We start from the raw sequence: 23,221 nt of genomic DNA on the forward strand, positions 1-23,221 counted from the left end.
ATATAACCTGCCAACAGTACCCTGTAGCAAAAACACAACACATAATACTGTTAGAAATCAAGCCATCTAACACGATGGATTTGGTTACATTTAGGATAGCAGAATTTGCAGTCAAATCGTGTCAAGGGTACAGAGGTCAAGCAACCACTCAATTTTATCATAAGCCATCCACAAATCCAGCTAAAGAATGATCCCAGCTTAGCTACTAGCTTTGGTGGAATCAATAAACTCATTTGTTATAACAATACAATCCAAGATTTGCTGCCCCTCAACAAAGTCGGGTTGATTTGAGACAAGAAATAGCATTTTAGCCCAATATATAGGACTTGTATAAATGATCCTGTAAATTCATCCAACGATGTGAATCGGATGGAAGTCCTTAATGTATGTTGCATTCTTTGATTTTCGGACAAAGGCACTAAAAGGTGCATTGAAGGCCGTGCAAGTTTCGTGGCAAATGCGACGGGGTCAGTTTTTGTGGAGTAATGTAGGTAACCTCCGAGGAAGTACTCGTGTTACCTCCGTCTCTTGTTTTCGGAGTTGGGCCTGTAGCTCAATTGGTCGAGGCTTTGTTTCTCAACATTGAGGTCGGAGGTTCAATCCCAGGTTACCTACCCAAAAAAAAAAGGATTCATGGCAAAATGAAAGTAATTCTTCCAAGACCTGCATAATTTCATCAACAATGGTTTCCCATATTACCTGGAAGAAACAAAAGGACAATCCATCAGGCCAGGAGCTTTATCTTTATCTAGGTTAAAAATTGTCGTGCAAACCTCCTCTTTAGTGAAAAAGCACCCTCTAGGGTCTCATAAACTTCATCCAAGAGAAATGGCATACCTCCATAAATGGATGGTCATGCCACCCCTACTAGTTTTAAAAACTCCATCAGCCCGTTTCAAGCCTCAAAGCGTTGACCAGAAACATCAAGAGCACTGACAAGCTTCTTCTTGACTCTCAAAGTGGTGGAGCAATGATAGAAACTCATATTTTTATCGCCTATTGCCATCTAGAGGGATCAAGATCTGTACTTCCAATAGATCTCGTGATCAAGTATTCTGATCCATTCATTTTTAAGTCGAATCTTGGATCCAGGGTTCCCCTTAGAGGAGAAACTTCTTCCAGTCTATCAAGAGACTGAATATCGGTTTTAATGACTGATTTCCTAGCGAACAGATTGCCAAACTGCTCTTTGCACAGAATAGCCTAGAGGTATTTCAGCTTTCTAAATAGGCACATAAATGGTTTCCCCTCGAAGAATGAGAAGACCCCCATTCCATGGCCATAGTTCTGAAGTCTTTATGGGAGAGCCACATTCGCTCAAACTTGTGAGAGGCAAGTCTCCTTGGCTCCACTTTTGTACCAAAATTCTTTTTATTCTTCTCTCTTTTCCTTATTTTTGTCGTTCTTTTGTCATCCACCTTCTTGGGTTCTATATAATTAATGAATCACTTGTTCCAAAAAATTAATATATCCATTTTGAATTAATAAATCTATTTTGCCATTGTTCTTTAGCCATTGTTCGACCAAATTGCAATGATCAAAATCATTAGGAAAAACACCTTAAGTGCTTCTTAAGTTTACCTTTTTTTTTATCATCTTACCGTGTTAAGGCTAGATAGAGTTGGATTGAAAGGTTATAAGCAAGAGTTGCTCATTATTCACAAACAAAATAGACAACATCTCATCTACCCTCATTTCAAAAAAAGAAAAAAAAATCTCATCTACCATTGACATGTTCTTTCCCTCCTATTATTTATACTTTCTTTTCATTTTTTCAAAGAAAGCATCTCTTTGGGAAAATAGCGTCAAAGAGTTCACAAATCACGATAACTATTGAATCCTAGAGGAAGCTGTCGTCAACTCATTTCCATTGAGATTGCCAAATTCGGTATTAAGGATGGTTGCCTAAATATCACCAATGTTGCACTAGTACTGGTACGAGTGTCGGAATCCGACAGTGTATCATGTGTCAGATTCTGTAAACCTCAAAAGGAATGATTCATGGATTCGCCAAAATATTTAATTAATTCTCAAATTTTAATTTTTTTACTTAATAATATGGTTATAACAATATATTGAAAAAAATTAATAGGTCAAGTAGATATAATGTAAAACGAAATATCACACTTCAGCCAAATTCTTATGATACAAGCTTTGTTTCTCCCTATTTTCAAATTAGCATGTTATCGGTCCTACTTCAAGATCATAACATATAATCTCAGCTTTAGGTAATTAGATTTTTTTTAGGTAATTAGCTTTAGGTAATTAGATTGAATCAGACTTGTAGCCTAGACATTTTAAACAGCGGGTCTGCTTTATTGCCATTACTCATGTATGTATGTGGTGAATTGCATATCAATTATTTGATAGTCATCCATCCAAATTAAATTATCTGCAACAAATGTATGATGCACATTCAGTTGAGAACTACGGTTTAAAATGGTGCCTTAGATTGTGATGCATGTGTGGGTTCAAGGCCTTCCAAGTAGGACCAAACGACAAAGGGGCTTCACCAGAATTTAGAAGTTTCAAGAGTTTATTTTACTAACCCAAAAGTTATACTAAAAAGATTTTATGGTCTTGTCCTAATTCAAAGTGGTCACCAGATATGAGGGAAGAGCTTCATAAAAACGGATAGTTGGGTTCTCAGAGTTTAGAAGTTTCAAGAGTGTAGTTTACTAAACCAAAAGTTATACTACAAAGATTTTACAGTCTTGTCCTAATGCAAAGTGGACACCAGATATGAAGGAAGAGGTTTCACAAAAACGGATAGTTGGGTTCTGTCTTTCAATAAAGAGAACTTGGTTCTTGCTTAGGGTTTTCAATCTCCAAGAGCTTTGACTTTGTTTGAAATCTATTGGAGCAAGGTTTTGAGATATTTCCTTCTAGTAAGAGCTTATTGGTCCTTTTCTCTAGCTTCGTGTAGTATTTATTTCCCTCTTTTGAGTTTTTCGTGCATAAATCTCACAAGTCCTCCCTAGCTATATGCTGTGTGCAATCTAGAGATTGCTTTTCATGCTCTTGAAACCCTTATTGCAGATTATAATCAGCTTGTACTTTGTGGGTCAGTTGAATACCCTACGGACTGCTTAGGGTTTGAGAATCCCTCCAGGGACTGCACCAGATTGACCAAAACCCAAGGATTGATTTGATGCAATGATAAGAAATGGCAGAACTCTTCCTCTTAAAAAGAGTGTGATTCGAAGTTTCATTCATCTAAATGTCTACACATGCTGAAGTTACAAGAACAACATTATAAAAAAGTAAGAAGAAGGAATAAGTTTTTTAATGAAAAAAAAGGGCTGAAAAAAAGGAAAAGATTTCAAAAAAAAAGAAAAAAAAAAGGAAAAACTAGGGCAATATAACAAATATCTATGTTACTTCTTAACATAGATTTGGTGTCTAGGGTTTTCAATTCACGATTTCTATCTTCCTCTCTTGCATGATTTTCTTCTGAGTTTAATGAATAAAAAAGGAAAAAAAGGAAATTGAAAGCAAAATTAATATTACAACTTTTCAAGATCAAATTGCAATTAGCATATCATGAAAATATGGTCTACCTGGGAGCCTTTCTCCAAAGTTATTAGAGAAGTTATGTCTTAACATCCATTCCATATCCTCACTAGAAAGAGACCTAATGTTCCTGTAAACCAAGAAAAAGGTAATACTAATCATTATTTTTCCAAAATGATTTATATTAACAAGACAAGAAACACAAAAATAATGGACTAAAATCAATAAGTAAAATGTGCTATCAAACTCAACAAACTTTGCATGGATTATCGCATGAACAAATATTGCTTCTTCTGTGGCAGCAAAGATAAACTCACAAATGGGCTGCACCCTCCTACAAAAAACACAAAGATTGATGTCTAATTAGAGAAAAGAAAAACGGTCAATAAGATACAATGTTGACTCAAAAAGGCAAATGGAAGTACATCCCCAAGCCAGAGAAGTGCTCAACAATATCAACATGCTTACTCAAAAACCAAAGACAAGCAAGCATAAGTGCTAATTTGGTAGCACTTACAAATTAGCCCATCAGTAAACCAAATGTACAGTGAAGCAGTAAAAACAATTCAATGACAAAGAAGAATCGATGACTAATACTGAGGAACACTAAACATTGTGAGATTCAGTGGTAGATAGAACAAAATCATACTAAAACCAACTAAAATTGGTCTCAACAATGGGGTTCAAAAGTTTGATGCAGCGGTTATGGCCAGATCTGGGTTTACATGTGAGACTGGTTTTGCTCAATATGCAAATTCAGGAACTCTAGATACCATGTGATATGAACAAGGTTTAAAATTTCAGTTTCAGTTTCGGTTTCGGACATAGCTGAAACCGAAATTTCGGCTGAAATTCTGTAAAAAAAAAAATCAAATCCAAACTTGTGCCGAAATTTCGGTAATTTCGACCGAAATTTCGGTAATTTCGACCGAAATTTCGGAAAAAAGTAAAATTCAGGCAAAATTACGGCCGAAACAATTTCAGCCGAAATTTCGGTTTCAGTCGAAATTTAAAACCATGGATATGAAGTCCTTGCGGTAAATACTGGTCAAGGACAGACTGCCAACGCTCCAGTACATTGCCCTAGACATCTGGTTCCAACTTCCAAGGCAGGGGACTGTGATGGTGCATCGAGCAGACCTGTTAACAGGCAAGAAGCCCTGGTGACGGCACGAGGGAGCCCAAAAGTTTCATGGAAGCCGCTGCACCATCTCTGATTTCAGAGGAGTTGCTGTCAGCAGAGTGGAGCTCTTTCAAAGATGAGCTCCGTAATGGTGGAGATAGCAACAGGGCAGCAACCAGTCATTGGAACTGAAGGGGATGAATGGTTCCCGCATGCACAGAGAAGAGGAATTTTTTATCCCGGTGTTTGATTTGAGTTATTATTCTTCTGAACCCACCGGACATTCTGGAGGACTGGGTGGAGTGAGAATGATGTATCAACGGCAACATCCAGGTGAGGGTGGTTGCAGAATTGGAGGTTCTGAGACTATTTCGATCGAAAACTGATATCGATCAGCAGGACCGTCAGCAGCAATCACATGTCCTTAAGTTTGCCTTGGGATAGCAGTGGTTGTTTGGGATGGTGAGTCTTCACTCTTCAGCTCCTTTCCTCGGTCAATCGCAAGCCCCACTGGAGGTCAAACCTATTTCAATTGGGAGCCTGAAGAGTCTTCACTCTTCAGCTCCTTTCCTCCGTCAATCGCAAGCCCCACTGGAGGTCAAACCTATTTCAATTGGGAGCCTGAAGAGAGCGGTGTGATAGAAAAAGAGAAGTTTTAGATGATATAAGGGGGTTGTCGTCCGAAGCCAGTTGGATAGAAGAAACCATATTCAAAATGAGTAAAATTTTGAGCACCTCCTTTGAGGGGAGGGAGCATAAAACTCAAGTACTATCTCCATTCCAGGAAAGAAAAGAGAGAAGCATGATGGTCAAGACAATCATTCAAGAAAAAAGAAAAAAAAAAGAGTTCCTCGAGAACAACCAAAGAACTGGCAAAGTTAGCAACGCCAATCAACTATAATAAAGCTGGAAGATCACACATTGGGTCTGATTTCAGAAGCAGATCAGCCGATAGGGGGTGGAAGGTAAATCGGCATTTGTAATGAAGGTTGATAGTTAAAATGAGAGATGTGAGCAAAGAAGTGATAATGCAGCAAAACTCAATCATTTTTTCATTGCGAAAAACTAAAGATGGCGGAAATGTGAGAAGTGATCATGAGATCTCTGGTTTGGGGAGGAGGTTGGACCCATGTGGATTCGGTTTGGGCGACAGGGGAATATCCCTAGCATTTAAGAAGTTAGTTTCAGAAGTGGTTGGATTGAGGGCTTTTTTTATCTTGGTGGTCTTTAGGCGGGATGGAAATGGATAGAGGTGGTTGTTCTCTGCAGTCTATGAGCCCACAGATGCCTCTAGGAGAGCTCTCTTTTGGGAGGAGTTGGCCAATTTTTGCTCAAGGTGGCATATCCTTTCACGCGTTTCGGGGTTAGGGGAGTGGTTAGCATGCGTGCATTCTCTGATTCGGTTGTCTAATCACAAGTACATGGCAAATCCAAGATAAACTTTCAGAAGATCATGTCAGCCTTTAGGCCCCATGGTGGTCCTACCTGAAATATATTAAAAATATTACAAATGCCGTAGACGATACGCCAAGTCCATGAAATCCCTCTGAAAACATATTATCAGAGAAATGAGAATGATCTATTTGATTATGAGTTAAGTACGATAACATGGGAACTAATTCAAGAAAAGAGAAAAAGAAAATAAAACTATAAAATCAACAGTGCATGCCCATGAGGCATGTAGAACCTCCAACATAACATGCACAATGTGCACTAACAAGTATTTCATTTATAGGGGCCATAAATATCCTACCCGGAGAAAGTCACAACTTTAACTTAACATTCAACAAGGGATTTTGTACCATTTCACCAGACTCTTGACTTGGTAGCAATATTAAAAGTCAATGAAACAATATTTCAACCTCACATCTCTATGTTATCAAACCTGGAATGTTTTTCTGAAAAAGATTGACGTCTTGAGAATACATCTCCAAACCTCGCGTACGAAAGCCCTCTTAGAGATCTGTATTTGAATATATATGTATAAATATCATGATATGACCACAAAACAATAGAAGAGATCCTAAGAAGGGAATGACAAACCTTTCTATACAATTCCGCAAGGCCTGAGACAAAGCAACGGCAACTTCTTCAGAATCCCCAGGGGCTAACCAGAGTCCAGCTCCAACAACTTGGGCATTAACAAAAAATATAATGAATATAAATATTACTAAAATATCTATAAAATAACATGTACCGGAGTAGCAGCAACCGATACATCTAAACCCTGAACAAGGTGCAAATACTGAAAGATGCAAGGAAATTTTATTAATAGAAGTACCTCTCAATCTAGACACTGCAGCCTGAGCAGTTTCAATAACAGATGAGTGCCGTCCAGGTTGGAAAAGCCAGAGCTTGATTTTTTCATCTGTGCATATCATATGTCAGAAATTTATTTATTTTATTTTATTTTATTTGCATGTTTTAAGTGAAAGAGAAACCTCATAAACAACAAGAAAAAAAGTGAAATGCAACAGCTTAGAAAGCTTACCAGGGTTGTGCATACCCTGGGATGGGTCCCATGGACCAACAAAGCAATTGGTCCAGGTGCTGAGAAACCCTTCATTCTGCAACTGGAGATGTGATGAAAGTACCAATAAAGTAGCAGCATCTTTCTGCTCTGCTTTCGCACTGATAAAAATTGCAAAATGGTTAATTTAGAACAACAGGTCAAAAGCATACACTTGAAAAAGAATAATAATAATTACTATACAAGGGCACCTTTTATCAGGTAGAGAGTTAGGATCGGATTCAAAAGGGAGAAACTGGAACCAGGAAATATGTTGCAGGCCTCCCTGTAAAAGTATACATAACATATCAACGGTAAAACAATATGCGATGAATGCAGAATGGCTTACTCAGATTCAGACCAGAAGCACATAAGATATGAAAGTATATTTTGTACATAGAAAATCAATGTATCTAGAAAATGGAAGTGAGACTACGAATATCGCAAAAGAGACGGCTAAGGGGGTTCTTGATGGAAATATCATAGCCACTACTTTTCATGAAGATTTTTAAAAGAGAAGTGATATATTCAGCCCATTTTTTATGAGTACTCTTTTTACACTCAAAGGGGTGGCCAGGAAGAAAAGGAGGCAAATATATTATTTCCCTTTTTAAAATTTGTGAATACATCACCTTTCCGAATTTTCTTACTAACAGCCATCAAATCCCCCTTAAGAATGTCCTCAAACTTTTTGATATGAAGCCATTAAAAATCCATCGAGTCACGGGGCCCTATCCTTGTCAGTCTAATTCTAATTTCCACCTTATCAAACTCTCTTTCCAACCAACTACACTCCAACTCTAAGGGATTAGAAGAGCACACCATGAAATCCCATCCTCAAGTAACTTGTTTAGAATAAAGCTTGTCATATAAGTTCATAAATGAATTTGGAAGAACCCAAGTAGAGTTCCCCTAGGTCGAATAATAATGAAGAGATACCAAAGAACCCAAATGGAGAGTTACTTAAGAATCACGCGCCTTTTCAACCTTCTTCAACCCTGACTACTTGTCAACCTCCTCATCCTTATTAAAAGAGTTATTACCAGATAAAGAGTTGTTATCTTCCTTGCTTGATGTTGAGATGACGAAGATTTCATTCTAGCAATTAGAAAAAGGTTGTTAGTGGAGTGGTCGTCTTCAAATACAGAACCTTAAAAGATGGGGTTTTAGAAGCGAAAGAAACAGCTTTCCATTCAATCTCACCATCAGCATCATCTACTAAGGCTTCCTCAAGTTCTATCCTTCTCAAACTCAAATAAAAAATCAGAAAAAACATTGAAACCATCACGGTTGAGTGTGGTGTACCTCAACATCCACTTGGGTGTCTTCATATCAAGAATCCATCAATAGTATTGGTGTGGCATGTAGGAAGCAACAAAACGGTACCACCTCACCAGAGTCCCCATAGAGGAGAGTATGATCGTCGTCGTTGCAAAAACTAGCAACAAAATGACCAATAGAGCGGCTTCTAAAACACGGAATCACACTAGATCATTCCCCTTCTAATTATCTACTTTAAGGCAGAATCACACTACATAACCCAAGAGAAAGCATGTCACTGTTCCAAATAGCAATAGAAGTAAGAACAAGGAGGACCTAAGACCTATGCTCTATTTGCATCGGTCGAAAATAACTCCATCGTAAATGAAGATAAGGACAGAATAAATTCCTTAGTTGTTTGCAAAGTAGCAGGGATAAAGAGTCTCAAACCACGATTGCAGGGATAAGGTTATAGTGAAGGGAAACTCCAAGAACATCATCTGATGCCTTTGCGGATCGGCGGTCCCTCCATGGAGGTTTGCATGTTACTTTGATGTGATTCGAGACCGGGTGCAAGGGTCGTCTATCATCTTTAAACACATTAGAAGATCCGCCGATGGTGTGGCCGACCGTCTCGCTATGGATGGTGTGGCAAAGTTGGATTTGGAGATGTTTGATTTCGAGATGTTTGATTTCCTCCCCCCTTGAGTTTGCTTTTTCTTCTTATTGTACTTTTAGCTCTTCTCTCTGCATTCTCTGTGTACTTCTCGGTTGACCACCTCAGTCTTCCTTTTCTTCTTTGAATGACATTGCAACCATTTCAAAAAAAAAAAAATAGAGAAATAGTTGCTCTCCAAAACTTTGATTCCATCAACCTAGGAGGGTTCTGGTTTTAAATTATATTTTAAACTATTTTATCCATCCTAGGTACATTAACGTTGACATTAGGATAGGTTAAAGTTGAGAAAAAAATAAGAAACAGAGAAAATATGGCTTTATACTTACCATTTCCAACTCTCGTGACCATAGCAGATGTCCTATGAGGCGTGCGCATTTCAAACTTGAGGTGCATTGCAGCATACACCTCATCTGCCTCAATGGGCACCGAGGCATACACCTCGAGAGCTTGTATGACTTGGGCATATGCCTTGTAGCATGCACCTCAAAGGCATATAAAAAAATACCTATTAACATAGTTGTCAACCAATGACACGATTTTCTAATTTTATGACTCGTGACTCGACTCGACTCATGACTCATAAGAGTTTTTGACAAGAACATAAATTTAGTTGAAAATGATAAGATTATATATCAAAAGATGAAGCATGTAAAAAATATATCCCAACAGCACGTAGATAAAGCACTAAGCCAAAAACATAGTTGTCAAACTCTTACAAGTCGTACGAGTCGACTCTCGAGTTGAGTCGAGTTGTTGGGCTTTCGAGTCGAGTCGCATGGGCGACTCGCCTATGTTGATGACTCTTACGAGTCGTCTGATGACTCTTATGAGTCGCTGCGGGTGGAGTAAAGAAACTAAGACTCTTACGAGTCAAGTCGAGTCGTTGGGCCTGCGCTTTCTTGTTTTGATTGTTGAAAACTTGAAAGTTGGAACTTACAACTTAATCATTATATTTATTTATTTTAATGGTAGGCAATTGCATTAAATGCGAAAAAAGACCGAGGGGGGATATATCAATAGACAGAAAAAGAAAGACAAGAACAAGCCCCACTGCAAGGGTCAAGGAGGAACGGAGTCAAATAACTCAACTCTCTCCCTAGAGGCACCATTTCTAGCTGAATTGTCTGCCACACCATTAGTTGATCGCCTAACATGATGGAAAGAAATTGATGCATCCCCCACCCTATCTTGGATCTTATCGAAGAAAGAAGCAAATCTCCAAGGGAAGGAATGAAAGCCACTAAGCCACCTTATCATATTGAGCGAGTCTCCTACCACTACCTTATTCAAATTTTCATTCTCAAGATACCTTATTCCTTCGTAGATAGCACGCACTTCAGCTTCATTAGTGTTTGGGACTCCAATGGGAGCCGCAAAAGCCCATTTCATAGCTCCATATTCATCCCTCAAGACTCCCCCAATTCCGGCAAGAGTAGGGTTCCCCATGCTAGACCCGTCAAAGTTTAAATTCAAAAACCATGTGCAGGAGGGTCCCAGTCTTGGACAATCATGGGTTCTTGGCATGAACCACCACAAATCTCCTTCCAACCATACCATAAATCATGGGCAGATACAAATCTAAAGCATGGAAGGGTTTTCACTTCCAACCAGAAGTTAATTATTTTTGTGCATGCAATTTACAAGCATATAGTTATTTATATTTTAGGCTTAGTGCTTTATCAATGTGCCATTGGATTTTATTTTATTTTTACATTATCTTTTGATAAATAATTATATTTTCTTCAACTAAATTTCAGTTCGTATCAAAAAATCTTACGAGTCAAGAGTCGAGTCGAGTCACAAGTCATAAAATTAAGAAATTGAGTCACGAGTCAAGTCATGGGTTAACAAACTATGGCCAAAAATATATATCTATAATATATACTAAGGACGAAAGAGGGTGAAAAAGATGTCTACAAGCTTGCTAAGATGAGAGAAAGGAAGAGCAGGGACTTGAATCATATAAAATGCATCAACGACGAGAATCAAAGATTGTTAGTAAAAGAAAACAAGGTTAAAGAGAGGTGGAGAAGTTACTTCGATAAGTTGTTTAATGGAGAACCGGTAGCAATTTAGGAGAACTTGATAACGCTTTTGATGATACAAGCCGGAGGTTTGTTCGTAGAATCCGAACATCAGAGGTAAGAGTAGCTATGAAAAATATGAAATTAGGTAAGTCTAGGGGGGCTGATGATATTCTTATTGAGACTTGGAGATGCTTGGGTGATGTGGGTATGGTTTGGTTAACTAGATTATTTAACAATATTTTGAAGACTAAGAAGATGCCTGATGAGTGGAGGAAGAGTACATTAGTACCTATTTATAAGAATAAAGGGGATATTCAGAGTTGCACCAATTACCGGGGAATCAAGCTAATGAGTCACACCATGAAGCTTTGGGTGAGGTAATTGAGCATAGACTAAGAAAAGAGACTAAGATGTAAGAGAATCAGTTTGCTTCATGCCCGGATGATCGACTATGGAACCTATCTTCTTAATTAGGCAATTAATGGAGAGATTTAGAGAAAATAAAAGGACCTTCATATGGTTTTCATTGATTTAGAGAAAGCGTATGATAGGTTCCCAGGAATGTTATGTGGTGGTTCCTTGAAAGGAAAAAAGTGCCTACTAAATATGTTGATGTGATTAAGGATATGTACGATGGAGCAGTAACTAATGTCAGAACCACAGATGGCACGTCTAGTGAGTATCCAATTACAATAGAATTGCACCAAAGATCAGCTCTAAGCCCTTATCTTTTTACGCTAGTTATGGATGAGCTTACGAAAGGTATCCAGGATGAGGTGTCGTGGTGTAAGTTATTTGCAGATGACATAGTATTAATCGACGAAACCAAAGCAGGAGTAAATGCTAAGTAGAGTTATGGAGAACTATTTAGGAATCCAAAGGTTTTCGACTGAGTGGGACTAAGACAGAATATATGGAATGCAACTTTAGTAATATAAGTAGGCGGGATGAGGATGTAGTAAATATGACTGGACAAGAGGTACCTAAGAGGGATATCTTTCGCTATCTTGGTTCAATTCTACGTAAGGAAGGAGAGATTGAAGAGGATGTTAACCATATAATAAGAGCAGGTTGGTTGAAGTGGAAGCTTGCCTCAGGAGTTCTATGCGACGGTAAAATCCCTACTAAGTTGAAGGGAAAGTTTTATAAGACAGCTGTGAGGCCAGCCATGTTGTACGGCTCAGAATGTTGGGCCACCAAGAAGCAGCATATGCATAAGATTAGTGTAGCGGTGATGCGAATGCTTAGATGGGTGTGCGGCCACACAAGGTTAGATAGAATTAAAAATGAAGACATTCGTAAAAAGGTAGGGGTGGCCATGGTTTTAAATTTCAGCCGAAACGTTTCGTTTTGATCGAAATATTTCGGTTTCGGTGGAAAACGAAACGAAATTCACAGTGAGTCGGAAAAGTACCAAACTTCGCCAAAACGTTTCGTTTCGGTAACATTTCAGTGAAATTTCGAAAATTTCGGTGAAACGTTTCGGAAATTTTGATGAAATTTTTACAAGATTTCGTCCGAAATTTCGTACCAAAACCGAAACCGAGATTTAAAACCTTGGGGTGGCACCAATTGTGGAGAAGATGAGAGAGCACCGCTTAAGATGGTTTGGACATATCAAACGTAGGCCTTTAGATGCTCCGGTGAAAAGAGGCGACTCGTGCCAAATTGATAGAGTAAAAAGACGTAGGGGCAGACCGAAAACAACTTGGGTGAAAACAGTGAGAAAGACTTGATAGCTAGGAACATAACAGAGAACATGACCTTGGATATGATAGAATGGAAGAAAATGATCCACGTAGAAGAACCCAACTAGAGCCAGGATTAGAACCGGATATATTACTTTCACATTCTTCATGAATTTTTTCTAAAGGATTCATTTAGCCGACCCCAACTAGTTTGGGACAAAGGCTTTGTTGAGTTGAGTTGAGTTGAGTATAATATATACTAAGGACGTAACTTTCCAAATGTTATTCGCCTTTTCTAGAAAAAAAATATTTTCCTGTAAAGTATTTCCCCTATACCATGTTTTGAACTTTTGATGGGGTGGGGCCCATATTCTATACCTAAGAATAGCATGGGTAGGGTCCACTATTTTACACTTGATCCGGTGAGCCTACCAACTCTATCCAAACCCATGCATATATCGTGGGACCAACTATTTTACACCTCATGATATGATGGGGTGGGGCCCAATATTTAATGACCATGCCTAGGATGGGTGGGGCTCACGGTCTCTACCCAAGCCAATGAAGAAGGTGAGGCCCACCATTTTACCCCTAATGTTAGGTGGGGTCCACTGTCCCTACCCAAACCTATGCATTTGACTAGAGCCTCAGCCCACCATATTACATCTCATGTTTTGATGGTGTGAAACCCACCATTTTACACCCATGCATAGCATGGGACTGAATACTAATAAATAATTGTATGCTTATAACTTGCATGCACAAAAATAATTAAGTTCTAAATTCCAACTTCCAAGTTTTCAACCATCAAAACAATGAAGCATGGGCCCAACGAGTCGACTTAACTCGTACGAGTCTTATTTTTTTGAGTAGTCTCGCAACGAATCATAAGTCACCAGACGACTCGTAAGAGTCTTCAACAAAGGCCACTCACATGGGCGACTCGCCTCGAAAGCCCAGTGACTCGACTCGACTCGAGAATTGACTCATACGACTCATAAGAGTTTGACAACTATGCATATTAATATAAAAAATTGTACAATAACTTTAATTTGACGACTTGAAGAATAAGGTAATAAAGTATATGATTATCTTCAAATGGAAAAATACATTCTTCCATTTTAATTGACAAGGCCAATGCATCTTGCATTCAAACTTTTAAGCAAGAACAACAACTTCCATTAAGTAGACTGGAAGATATTTCTAGAGAAATAATTAGGAGTTGTGGTGTGAAGGCATATTGGGATTTTTCCTTTGTCCCTTCTTTGGGAGCTTCTGGTGGAATTCTTGTAGCTTGGGATGAAGTGTGTTGGCAAAGTATTGAAGTGTGGAAAGGCTCTTATTCCATTTCAGTGGCTTTTAGAAGGATGGAGGATGCGTCTTTGTGACTCTTCAATGGTGTTTATGGGCCGGTTCAAAGGGCAGACAAAGAGGCTTTTTGGTCAGAGTTGGGTAGAATCAAAGGTTTTTGTTCCTATCCATGGTGCATTGGGGGTTGACTTTAATGAGATAAAATCTATAGGAGAGAGGGTGGGATGCAATCATATTGATCAATGTATGAGGTATTTTGCTAATTTCATAGCCAATAATGAACTGATCGATCTTCCTTTATCGGGATTAGCTTTTACATGGTCTCGAGGAGAAAGTTGAAGTAGACTTGATCGATTCCTTATATGTGCTGAGTGGATGGCTATGGTGCCGGATATCCTCCAAAAGGCATTGATTCATTCGGTTTCAGATCATTCACCTATTTTGCTTGATCCAAGGCTAGAATCTTGGGGCCCGACTCCTTTTAGATTTGAAATTGCTTGGTTGAATTATCCACAGATGACGAAAAGGTTGGGAGAATGGTGGTCGTCTTATCATGTGGAAGGTCCAGCGGATGTGATAATAGGGAAGAAGCTCAAATTTGTGAAAAAGAACATTAAAGAGTGGGTGGGAGAAGGAAAAAACAGATTTTAAATAGACAATTATTACTGGAAAATAGAATGGAGGAATTAAAACCTCTAGAAGATAGTGGTTTGGGCGGGGAAGAACAGTGGGAAGAATTGGGTAAACTTAATCAAGAACACTATGCTTTTCTTCTATACGAGGAAATATCTTGGACGCAGAAATTCCGAATTAAATGGCAGAAGAAAGGAGACAAAAACACTACATTTTTTCATGCTATGGCGAGTGCTAGAAGGAGAAGAAACAGAATTGAAATCCTTAATGCTGGTAATGATTTGATCACAAATAAGGATGATATCTCTCAAGCCTTTATTGATTTCTTCTCATCCCTGTACACTACTAAGAATTTATCTCGTCCAATTCTGGAGGATGTGGAGTTCAATAGTTTATCTTTAGAAGAGAGTTATAATTTGGAAAAATCTTTTGAAGAGGATGAGGTGAAGGTTGCCCTTTTTTCTACGGAGAAAGATAAGGCTCCTTGTCCTGATGGTTTCTGCCTAGCTTTCTTCCAATCTTGTTGGTCTTATGTCAAATTCGACGTCCTTCGATTTTTCAAGGATTTTCATAGAGGTATTTCTCTTGATAAAGGATCAGGTGCCTCTTTCATTGCCTTGATCCCTTAAGTAGAGGGTGCTTCGAAAGTTTCAGATTTCAGACCTATTAGTTTGGTGGGTTGCTTATACAAACTTTTAGCCAAAGTTTTGGCTGATCGTTTAAAAATTGTTCTTCCTAGGGTGGTGTCCGATAGTCAAAGCGGTTTTGTAAGCAACAGACAAATTCTTGACTGCACCCTGATTGCGAATGAAGCAATCGATTACTTTTCGAGAAGTGGTGGAAAAGGAGTGGTTTGTAAGTTAGATATGGAGAAGGCATATGACAGAGTTGAATGGGAATGTTTAGATTATATCCTTAGGAGAATGGGTTACGGGAGTATTTGGAGAGGTTGGATCCGAAATTGTGCGTCTTCGGCTTGGTTCTCTATATTGGTTAATGGTTCTCCTAAAGGTTTTTTTAAATCATCCAGAGGCCTCAGGCAAGGTGATCCACTATCTCCTTTTCTTTTTGTTCTAGTCGCAGAAACTCTCAGTAAATTGATCCAGAAAGGTTGCGACAAAAGATTAATTGCGAGTTTTGAAGTTGATAAGAATAAAGTGGAAGTGTCTATTTTGCAATTTGCAAATGACACCTTGCTTTTCTGTGTGCCGAAGAACAACAATCTTTTAAACCTCAAGGCGATCCAAAGATGCTATGAACTGATAACAGGGCAGAGGACAAATCTATTAAAATCCATAATCTTTGCTATTAATATTTCTTCTGCAGAAATTGGGTTGTATGCAGAAATCTTGAGGTGCAAGGTGGATTCTTTCCCATTTTCTTATCTTGGTCTACCTTTGGGAGTTGGAAGACCAAAAAAAAGTCTTTTGAGTCCAATTGTGGATAGAATTGAGAGGAGATTGGAAACTTGGAAGAGAAAATTAGTTTCAAGGGGAGGAAGATTAACTCTGATTAAATCAGTTCTTACTAACATCCCAGTTTATTTTCTATCTTTATTCAGGTGCCCGGCTAGTGTGGTTTTGAGGATTGAGAAAATCCAGCGTAGATTCCTTTGGGGTGGATCAAATCATGGGGGTGGAATTGCTTTAGTAAAATGGGATAAAGTTTGCCTTCCTCGTAAAAATGGAGCCCTGAGTATTCGCAGAATTAAGCAATTCAACCTCGCTCTCATGAGCAAATGGTTGTGGAGATTTGGAGAAGAGAGGTCTGCTTTATGGGTGAGAGTTATTCGGAGTAAATATGGTTTTCTCTCAGGAAATTGGGAGTCAGATGATCGGTTTGAAAAGAAAGGTACAACTACCTGGAGGGATATTCTTATTTTGAGCCATGAATTCAGAAAAGGGTATTGCTTCAAAGTCTATTCTAGAAATTGGATCAAATTCTGGATTGATGCTTGGTGTTCAAAGGACCCTCTGGAAAATTATTATTTTCCCTGATCTCTTTATTGTAGCTGTGGAAAAGAATGTTCTTGTTTGCGACTGCTTCGAAAGAGTGGATCAGAAAGTGGTGTCGTGTCCAAAATTTCGCAGGAATTTTTTCGAAAGGGAATTAACTTCTCTCTCATCATTATATGATTTAATTGAAAAATGCTTTATACAGAAGTCTGGTTCGGATAAAAGAATTTGGATGTTGGATTCGTCTGGATTCTTCTCGGTTAAGTCATTTTATGATCGGGGTACTATTGGCTCTGAGGAATCCTTATCGGCAAAGATTTGGAATGTCCATTGCCCTCCAAGAGTAAGTTCCTTTGGGTGGGCTGTTAGTTGCCATCGCATTCGGACTATTGAATTCTTAAGAAAAAGAGGTATGTGGCTAGTTGATCATTGTTCTCTATGCTTAAAGGATGGAGAATCAATTGATCATACATTCATACATTGTAGTTATGTTCGTGAAGTTTGGGGTTTGATTTTGGTGAGATTCGGTATTCAGTGGGTTTTTCCATACTCTACTGATCAAGTTTTTGAAAGCTGGGATTTTGTTCCTTGGAAGAAAAAAGGCAAGGTTCTTTGGAAAATTTGTTTATTGGCAGTCCGGTGGTCCATTTGAAAGAGCGTAACGAGAGAATCTTTAATGGGAAGGCAAAATCTTCCTATGGTCTATATTTGAAGATTATTGCCCTGGCTATTCACTGAGCGAAAAGTTCTCCTCTATTCTGTACGGTTTCTGCCTATGATTTGTGGGAGGGTTGGCAGATCATATGCAATGAGTCGTCTTCCAAATCTAAGGTGATTCAAAATTGGGCTCTTCCTCCCGTTGGTTTTTTCAAGCTTAATTTTGATGGTGCTTCTTTTGGGAATCCGGGTGCGGCTGGAATTGGTGGTCTTCTTAGGAATGATAGAGGTGAAGTGGTTTGGGCTTTTTCCGGTCCATTCGGTATAAGCGATTCTTCTGAAGCGGAAGTAAAAGCGGCTTATTCCAGAATATTACATTTAGATAAACTCATCCTGGACAAGGTGATAGTAGAAGGGGACTCGGCAAATGTGGTAAAGTGGATTTCGGGTTTTGCTCCGCCGTCATGGAGATTCCCCAGTCTTATGGATGAGATCTCTGATTATGTTTCTGATTCAGCTGCAGTTTTCTCACATATCCTGAGATCGGCAAATGGCGAATCTGATTCTCTAGCCAAATCTGGGGTTAGCAGGTCTAGTCTAGAGTGGTTTGATTATCTCCCTCCGTAAATTGTATTTTCTTTTTCTTTTCTTTGTATTTTGTGAACCTTCTCGGTTCCTTCCTTCAATATATTAATATTTCAAAAAAAAAAACAACTTCCATTAAGTTTGAACGATAAGTATCTTGAGATACACCAAGCTTATCTATCCATGTTATGTATTTGGATCATATAGCAAGAAATTACTTCCCATCATTTAGATTAATGTATGGTAGAACATAAGAGATATATTTCAATGATACCACAAAAAGGAAAGGATGGAGAAATAAGACTAACTAATTTTACAAAAATTGATATATAAATCAATTAAAAATATATAATATTAAGATTCAAAAAAATTATAATCACAATAGATCAGGCATGAATAACCCTTAAGCCTTCTTCAAACAAAAAAAGAAGAAGAGGATAGTGAAGAGTCAAGAGAGTACAATTCTGAAGACATTCGTCCACATAACTTGATAACACCAAGAATCTCTTGATAAAGAGGTTGTTCGACACTTCTAAATTAATATTACATATATTGGAGGTTTTGGCATATCTCTGAACCTGCAAAATGGTAGCAAAATGTGTATATGAATAATAATTGCCAAAATGGAAAAAACAAAAGGCATGTCACACAATTCATTGATATAAAATAAAAGATAAAAAAAAATCAAAATAACTGCTAAAATCAAATAATAAATGAAGTTTCTAGAGGCCTTATGTGTGGCTTAGCGTCTTTAATATAACATAAGATAACCCTATTGGGAAGGAAGGAAAACTCAAATTACAAATTTGGGATAGCATTTTCAACAGTGAAAGCAGGTCTTGAAACAACATACTTCGACAGAGAATCATATACGTTATTTGGCGATTAGATAACATGATGTGAGGAGATGATCCACGTCTAAAAAAGAACAGAGAAGCATCTATGCCATTTGGTGATTGGAGAACATGATGTGAGGAGATGATCAACGTCTAAAAAAGATAAATAGAATATTTGCAAGCCTCCAAAGGTCCATCGCTTGACAATTAGCCCATTTGGTGAAAGTAAACAAGTCACCTTCAACGATAACAAAATTGAGAAAAAGGTTTATAAGTGCCTTAGGCCTTCTAAAAGGGCCTGACCATCTGAGATACCACTCAATAGAGTCCTTGATCCAAACAGACATGTAAATTCATTTCAAGGACAAGTTGGTAAATCCAACTCTAACGGCCTAAGGGGTCCTAACCGCCTACAGACAAAAATCATATAAATGGTGTAAACTCTAAGCCTCCAAATTAGGGGTTTGCGATAAGAGATCTCCACTCAAACACTAGGGAGATGCAATCTAGAGTGGACAGTAAGACCTTCCATTTCCGCTACTCTCAGCTACTGGAAATCCTATTATACTGATTGCTTCCTTTTGTTCATGTTGTCTGCCTTTCCTATTACTTTCGATTGCATGCTTTCCTTCGTTTGTGTCAAGCATATTCGCACGTGATCCAACAGATATGGACTATCTAGAATGAGATTTAGACAAATCCAGGTGCATACCTGGATATAAGTTGCATTTTCCATCCAAACTCTCCACTTATAACCATTGGACAAAAAGATATGAAAAGAAAAAAGAAAAAAGAAAAAAACAAATAAGCAACCAAAAATTCTTAAAGAAAGCAATAATTTTCATACAACGTCATCAATCAATATCCAAATCCCTGACCTTAAAAATTGGATGTCCCAATTCCCCACCCCGACAAAACAAAATCCTAAAAGAAAATGAAAAAATAAAGAAAAAAAAGATAGAGAAATCAGACCATTAATAAGTTTCATTCGAAGAGGCAAGAGGCAAGACTGCGAGAGGTCTTGGTCGCACCTTTTCTTGCAATCAGACAAGCATGTGAGAGCAAAGGAGGAAATGCTAGATATTTTTCACAGTGGCGGCAACAATGTAGAAGGCAAAGAAGAAGAAGATGTGGTGATTTCTAGGGTCTAAATGATCAGATCCGGTCCAGCATTTCACTGCTATTGCTGTTTGAAGGCATCAAAATGGAAACAGGCCGTAGCAAGAAAGAAGTATCAAGATACAGTGATACACCATCCCAAAAATGTTTCGAGCAAATGTCAAAAGACGAAGGGATCGGTCAATTTGGGGACTACAACTTGGAAATTGAGAAGGGTGACGGGAAGTGAGTTGTGTTTTGGATTATGGTTTGCAAAAAAAGGGATAATATATATTTGATGTAAAATTAATGAAATATCCCATCCCCCCCCCCCCCCACGCACCCACCCACCCACCGGTGTTTTACACGTTTAATAAATGATATCCAATATAATATTGTTATGTATAAAGTGCATAATTTTTTTTATGACATAGGGTATCACCACCCCATTTTTAGGGCGGGACTAATCCCTATGGATGCACACAATCACTCGTAAACCACATGCACCGGGTAACTGTATAGAACAATGGAAAGAGCCACGGGTTTATCCCTCCATCGAATCAAATTAGCCAAAGGTGTGCGTTCATGAGCCCATGCTAAAGTTTCAATCAATCCTACCAATATCCATGCCAGGAAATTAAGAACATAAATCCAGTAGCCCAAACAACATGCCCAGTTTTCCCTTTTATAATTTTAATCAAATACTAAACTGGGAGGAGGTAAGAAATTTTTCGGTTATGTGAGTTGTTCAATTCAAGTGTTGGGTGTAGAATAGGTGGTGTTGGTGATAGGATTAGGTCAGTAGGGCGCTTCTGTGTGGTGATGCCCCATTTAAGTTTTTCTTTTCAATAGTTGTTTGGAGTCGTTCAAATTTAAGGGGCTACGGTCATGGAGTACAAGCATGGATAGTGGGAGTACAAGCATGGATAGTGGGTAGGGCTGTATGGACTCACAAATTGAGAATAGCTGTAATAGATTCTAAAAGTAGGTCTTGTGTGTGTGAGGCTTCTTTCTCTGCTTGATAGTGTAAGGGAAGGATACAACAATAAGGAGACGTTGTCAAAATAGTCTTCTCAGTTAGGATTTCCATATGTTCTTGCCAGGGTCAAGTGAGTTAGTTGTGCCTGTAAGTTTCAACATTTTCCTTTTTCTAACCTAAAGATGGGAAAGAAAAATAAAGATCTAAAAAACTAAGAACGTTTGAGGTGCTAGAAGGGTGTTACATCGGTCTTTCAAGGGAGGATAAGAGGGTGTGGATCTGGGATACTACTTGGGTATTCTCTGTCAAATCCTTTTCTAGCTATTTGGTGCCTAGTCTTTCTTCATGAAATTTTTCTAAAGGATTCATTTAGCCAACCCCAACTAGTTTGGGACAAAGGCTTTGTTGAGTTGAGTTGAGTTGGTGCCTAGTCTTATGTTTGCAATTGAAAGTTTGGAAAATCCAAGATCCACCTAGAGTAGTTACTTTCAGTTAAGTGGCCATTCGAGACTGGATTCAAACAGTGGACTTCCTTAAGAAGCGCAAGATGCTGATAGTTGATCATTGTGCCTTGTGCATAGCGGCAGGGGAATCAGTGGATCACATCTTTATCCACTGCGGAGTAGCCAGGCAGGTATGGAGTGGTACTCTTTCCATGTTTGGAATTTCTTGGGTCTTTCCTTCTACGCTCCCAAAGTTACTAGAAGAATGGCCGTTGGCAATGTTCTGAAAATTGGAATCGTATCGTAAATCGTAAGAGGGGTCAAATCGTATCGAATTGTAAATCGTAAGATTTTTTTAGATTTATATATAAAAATCAGAAAAATTAATTAAAAATAGGAAAAATTATGGTTTAATAGCCTCACATTAAAGCAATCCAATAGGCAATAGCCACACATTTTTTTAAGAAGATCCAATAGCCCCACATTAAAGCAATCCATTGCTGAAGATTTTGTGCTCAAAATTAAGGCTCTGTTTGTTTTGGATTTTGAGATCAGATTGTGAGTCCCTAACAGATTATCTGACCCAAAATTAAACGTATATTTGGGTATAATAATCAGTTTTGGACCCGTAATCAGTTCTCAAAATAAAAAACAAACAGAGCTTAGAAGGGGTTGGTGGTCCTATTTGTTTTGGATTTCAAGAATTGATTGGAGTCCAATTGGTTCTCAAAATCCAAAACAAACTGAGCCTAATCATTTTTGGACTCTAAATCAGTTCTCAAAATTTGAAAACAAACAGGGCAAAGGGTCAGACACCTAACTGATTTTAAGAACTCTCAATCAGTTCTCATAATCCAAAACAAACAGGGCCTTAGGAATTTGAGAACCAATTTTGAGTCCAGAACTGATTATTTTCCCCAAATTTAAGAATCCAAGAATCAGTTTTGGACTCACAATCAATTCTCAGAATCCAACAAAAACAAGACCTTAGGAATTTCAGAACGGATTGGGAGTCCAGAACTGATTAATTTGGGTCCATTAATCAGTTTTGGACTCAAAATTGGTTCTCCAAATCCAAAAGAAACAGAGCCTCAAGGGTCTGGAACTTAAAAAAATTTGATTCTCAAAATCTAAACCAAACATGACCTAACAAATAAGTCACTGTTTGCTTTGGATTTTAAGAACTGTTTGGAGTTAAAATAAAAAAACCTAACTCGCAAGAGCAGATGAGGAGATGAGGAGAAAAAAGAGAGGAGAAAAGGTAGAGGAAAGAGAGGAGATTGGTGACAAAAACTGAAAAAAAAAAAAAAAAAAAACGCATACCTTAGAGCCTCAATCGATTGGAAGGTGGTGGAAGTGTGTAACTGTCAGAGGAGATGAGTGAAAACCCTCGCTTGCAATCCCAAAGGGCCAAACCAGCAAACCCTAAATCGATTTGGGTATTTTTTTTCTCGCCGTCTCCCGTCTCACGTATCTACTATCTACTATCTACTATAATAATAAGCTGCGAGGAAAAGAGGCTTTTTTGAATTTTCTGAAAAAAACTGTGGAATTTACACTTCAGCTAGAAGAGAGAAATGCCTCATGTGCCCTCAAATTCCCACGCCTCTGAATTTCAAATACCGCATGAGCCCTTTATCACCTTTACACGTCAGCATTACTCTTTTATCATTAACCCCTTTGCTGCTGTCTAACATCAATGTCTATGAGAACGTCAGCATTACTCTTTTATCATTAACCCCTTTGCTGCTATCTAACATCAATGTCTATGATAAATTATTTGAGGATAAATTCGTCGATTGATTTGTCATTTAATACTAAAAGTACGGACACAGGATACCTATATATGACAATTACTGAACAAACTACCAAGAAGAGGTATAGACATATGACAATGACAAAAAAACTACTTGATATTATGCGGG

The 23,221-nt window shown here is 38.3% G+C and overlaps 1 protein-coding gene across 6 annotated transcripts in view; it reads right to left on the reverse strand.

Moving 5' to 3' along the window:
• GCT (RNA polymerase II transcription mediator) overlaps positions 1-22,793 on the reverse strand; it is a 59,088-nt gene extending 36,295 nt beyond the window's left edge. For 3 of the 6 annotated variants that reach the window (XM_077358239.1, XM_077358231.1, XM_077358219.1), the window contains exons 1-9: positions 22,620-22,793; positions 18,401-18,518; positions 7,358-7,431; positions 7,128-7,267; positions 6,918-7,004; positions 6,680-6,767; positions 6,522-6,599; positions 3,770-3,847; positions 3,561-3,643 (exon numbers count right to left, since the gene is read on the reverse strand). In XM_077358239.1, coding sequence (XP_077214354.1) covers positions 3,561-3,643; positions 3,770-3,847; positions 6,522-6,599; positions 6,680-6,767; positions 6,918-7,004; positions 7,128-7,267; positions 7,358-7,431; positions 18,401-18,424 — 652 coding nt within the window. In that variant the 5' untranslated portion in view covers positions 18,425-18,518; positions 22,620-22,793. Of the gene's footprint in view, positions 1-3,560; positions 3,644-3,765; positions 3,848-6,521; positions 6,600-6,679; positions 6,768-6,917; positions 7,005-7,127; positions 7,268-7,357; positions 7,432-18,400; positions 18,519-21,339; positions 21,580-22,619 lie in introns of those variants that run through there. The other 3 variants (XM_077358225.1, XM_077358247.1, XM_077358256.1) reach the window with 3 other exon arrangements.
• Positions 22,794-23,221: the final 428 nt, after the last annotated feature.

The sequence above is a fragment of the Tasmannia lanceolata genome, unplaced genomic scaffold, assembly GCF_043159265.1.
Source record: "Tasmannia lanceolata isolate RefF3 unplaced genomic scaffold, GAP_Taslan_0.1 ptg000003l, whole genome shotgun sequence".
Lineage (NCBI taxonomy): Eukaryota > Viridiplantae > Streptophyta > Magnoliopsida > Canellales > Winteraceae > Tasmannia > Tasmannia lanceolata.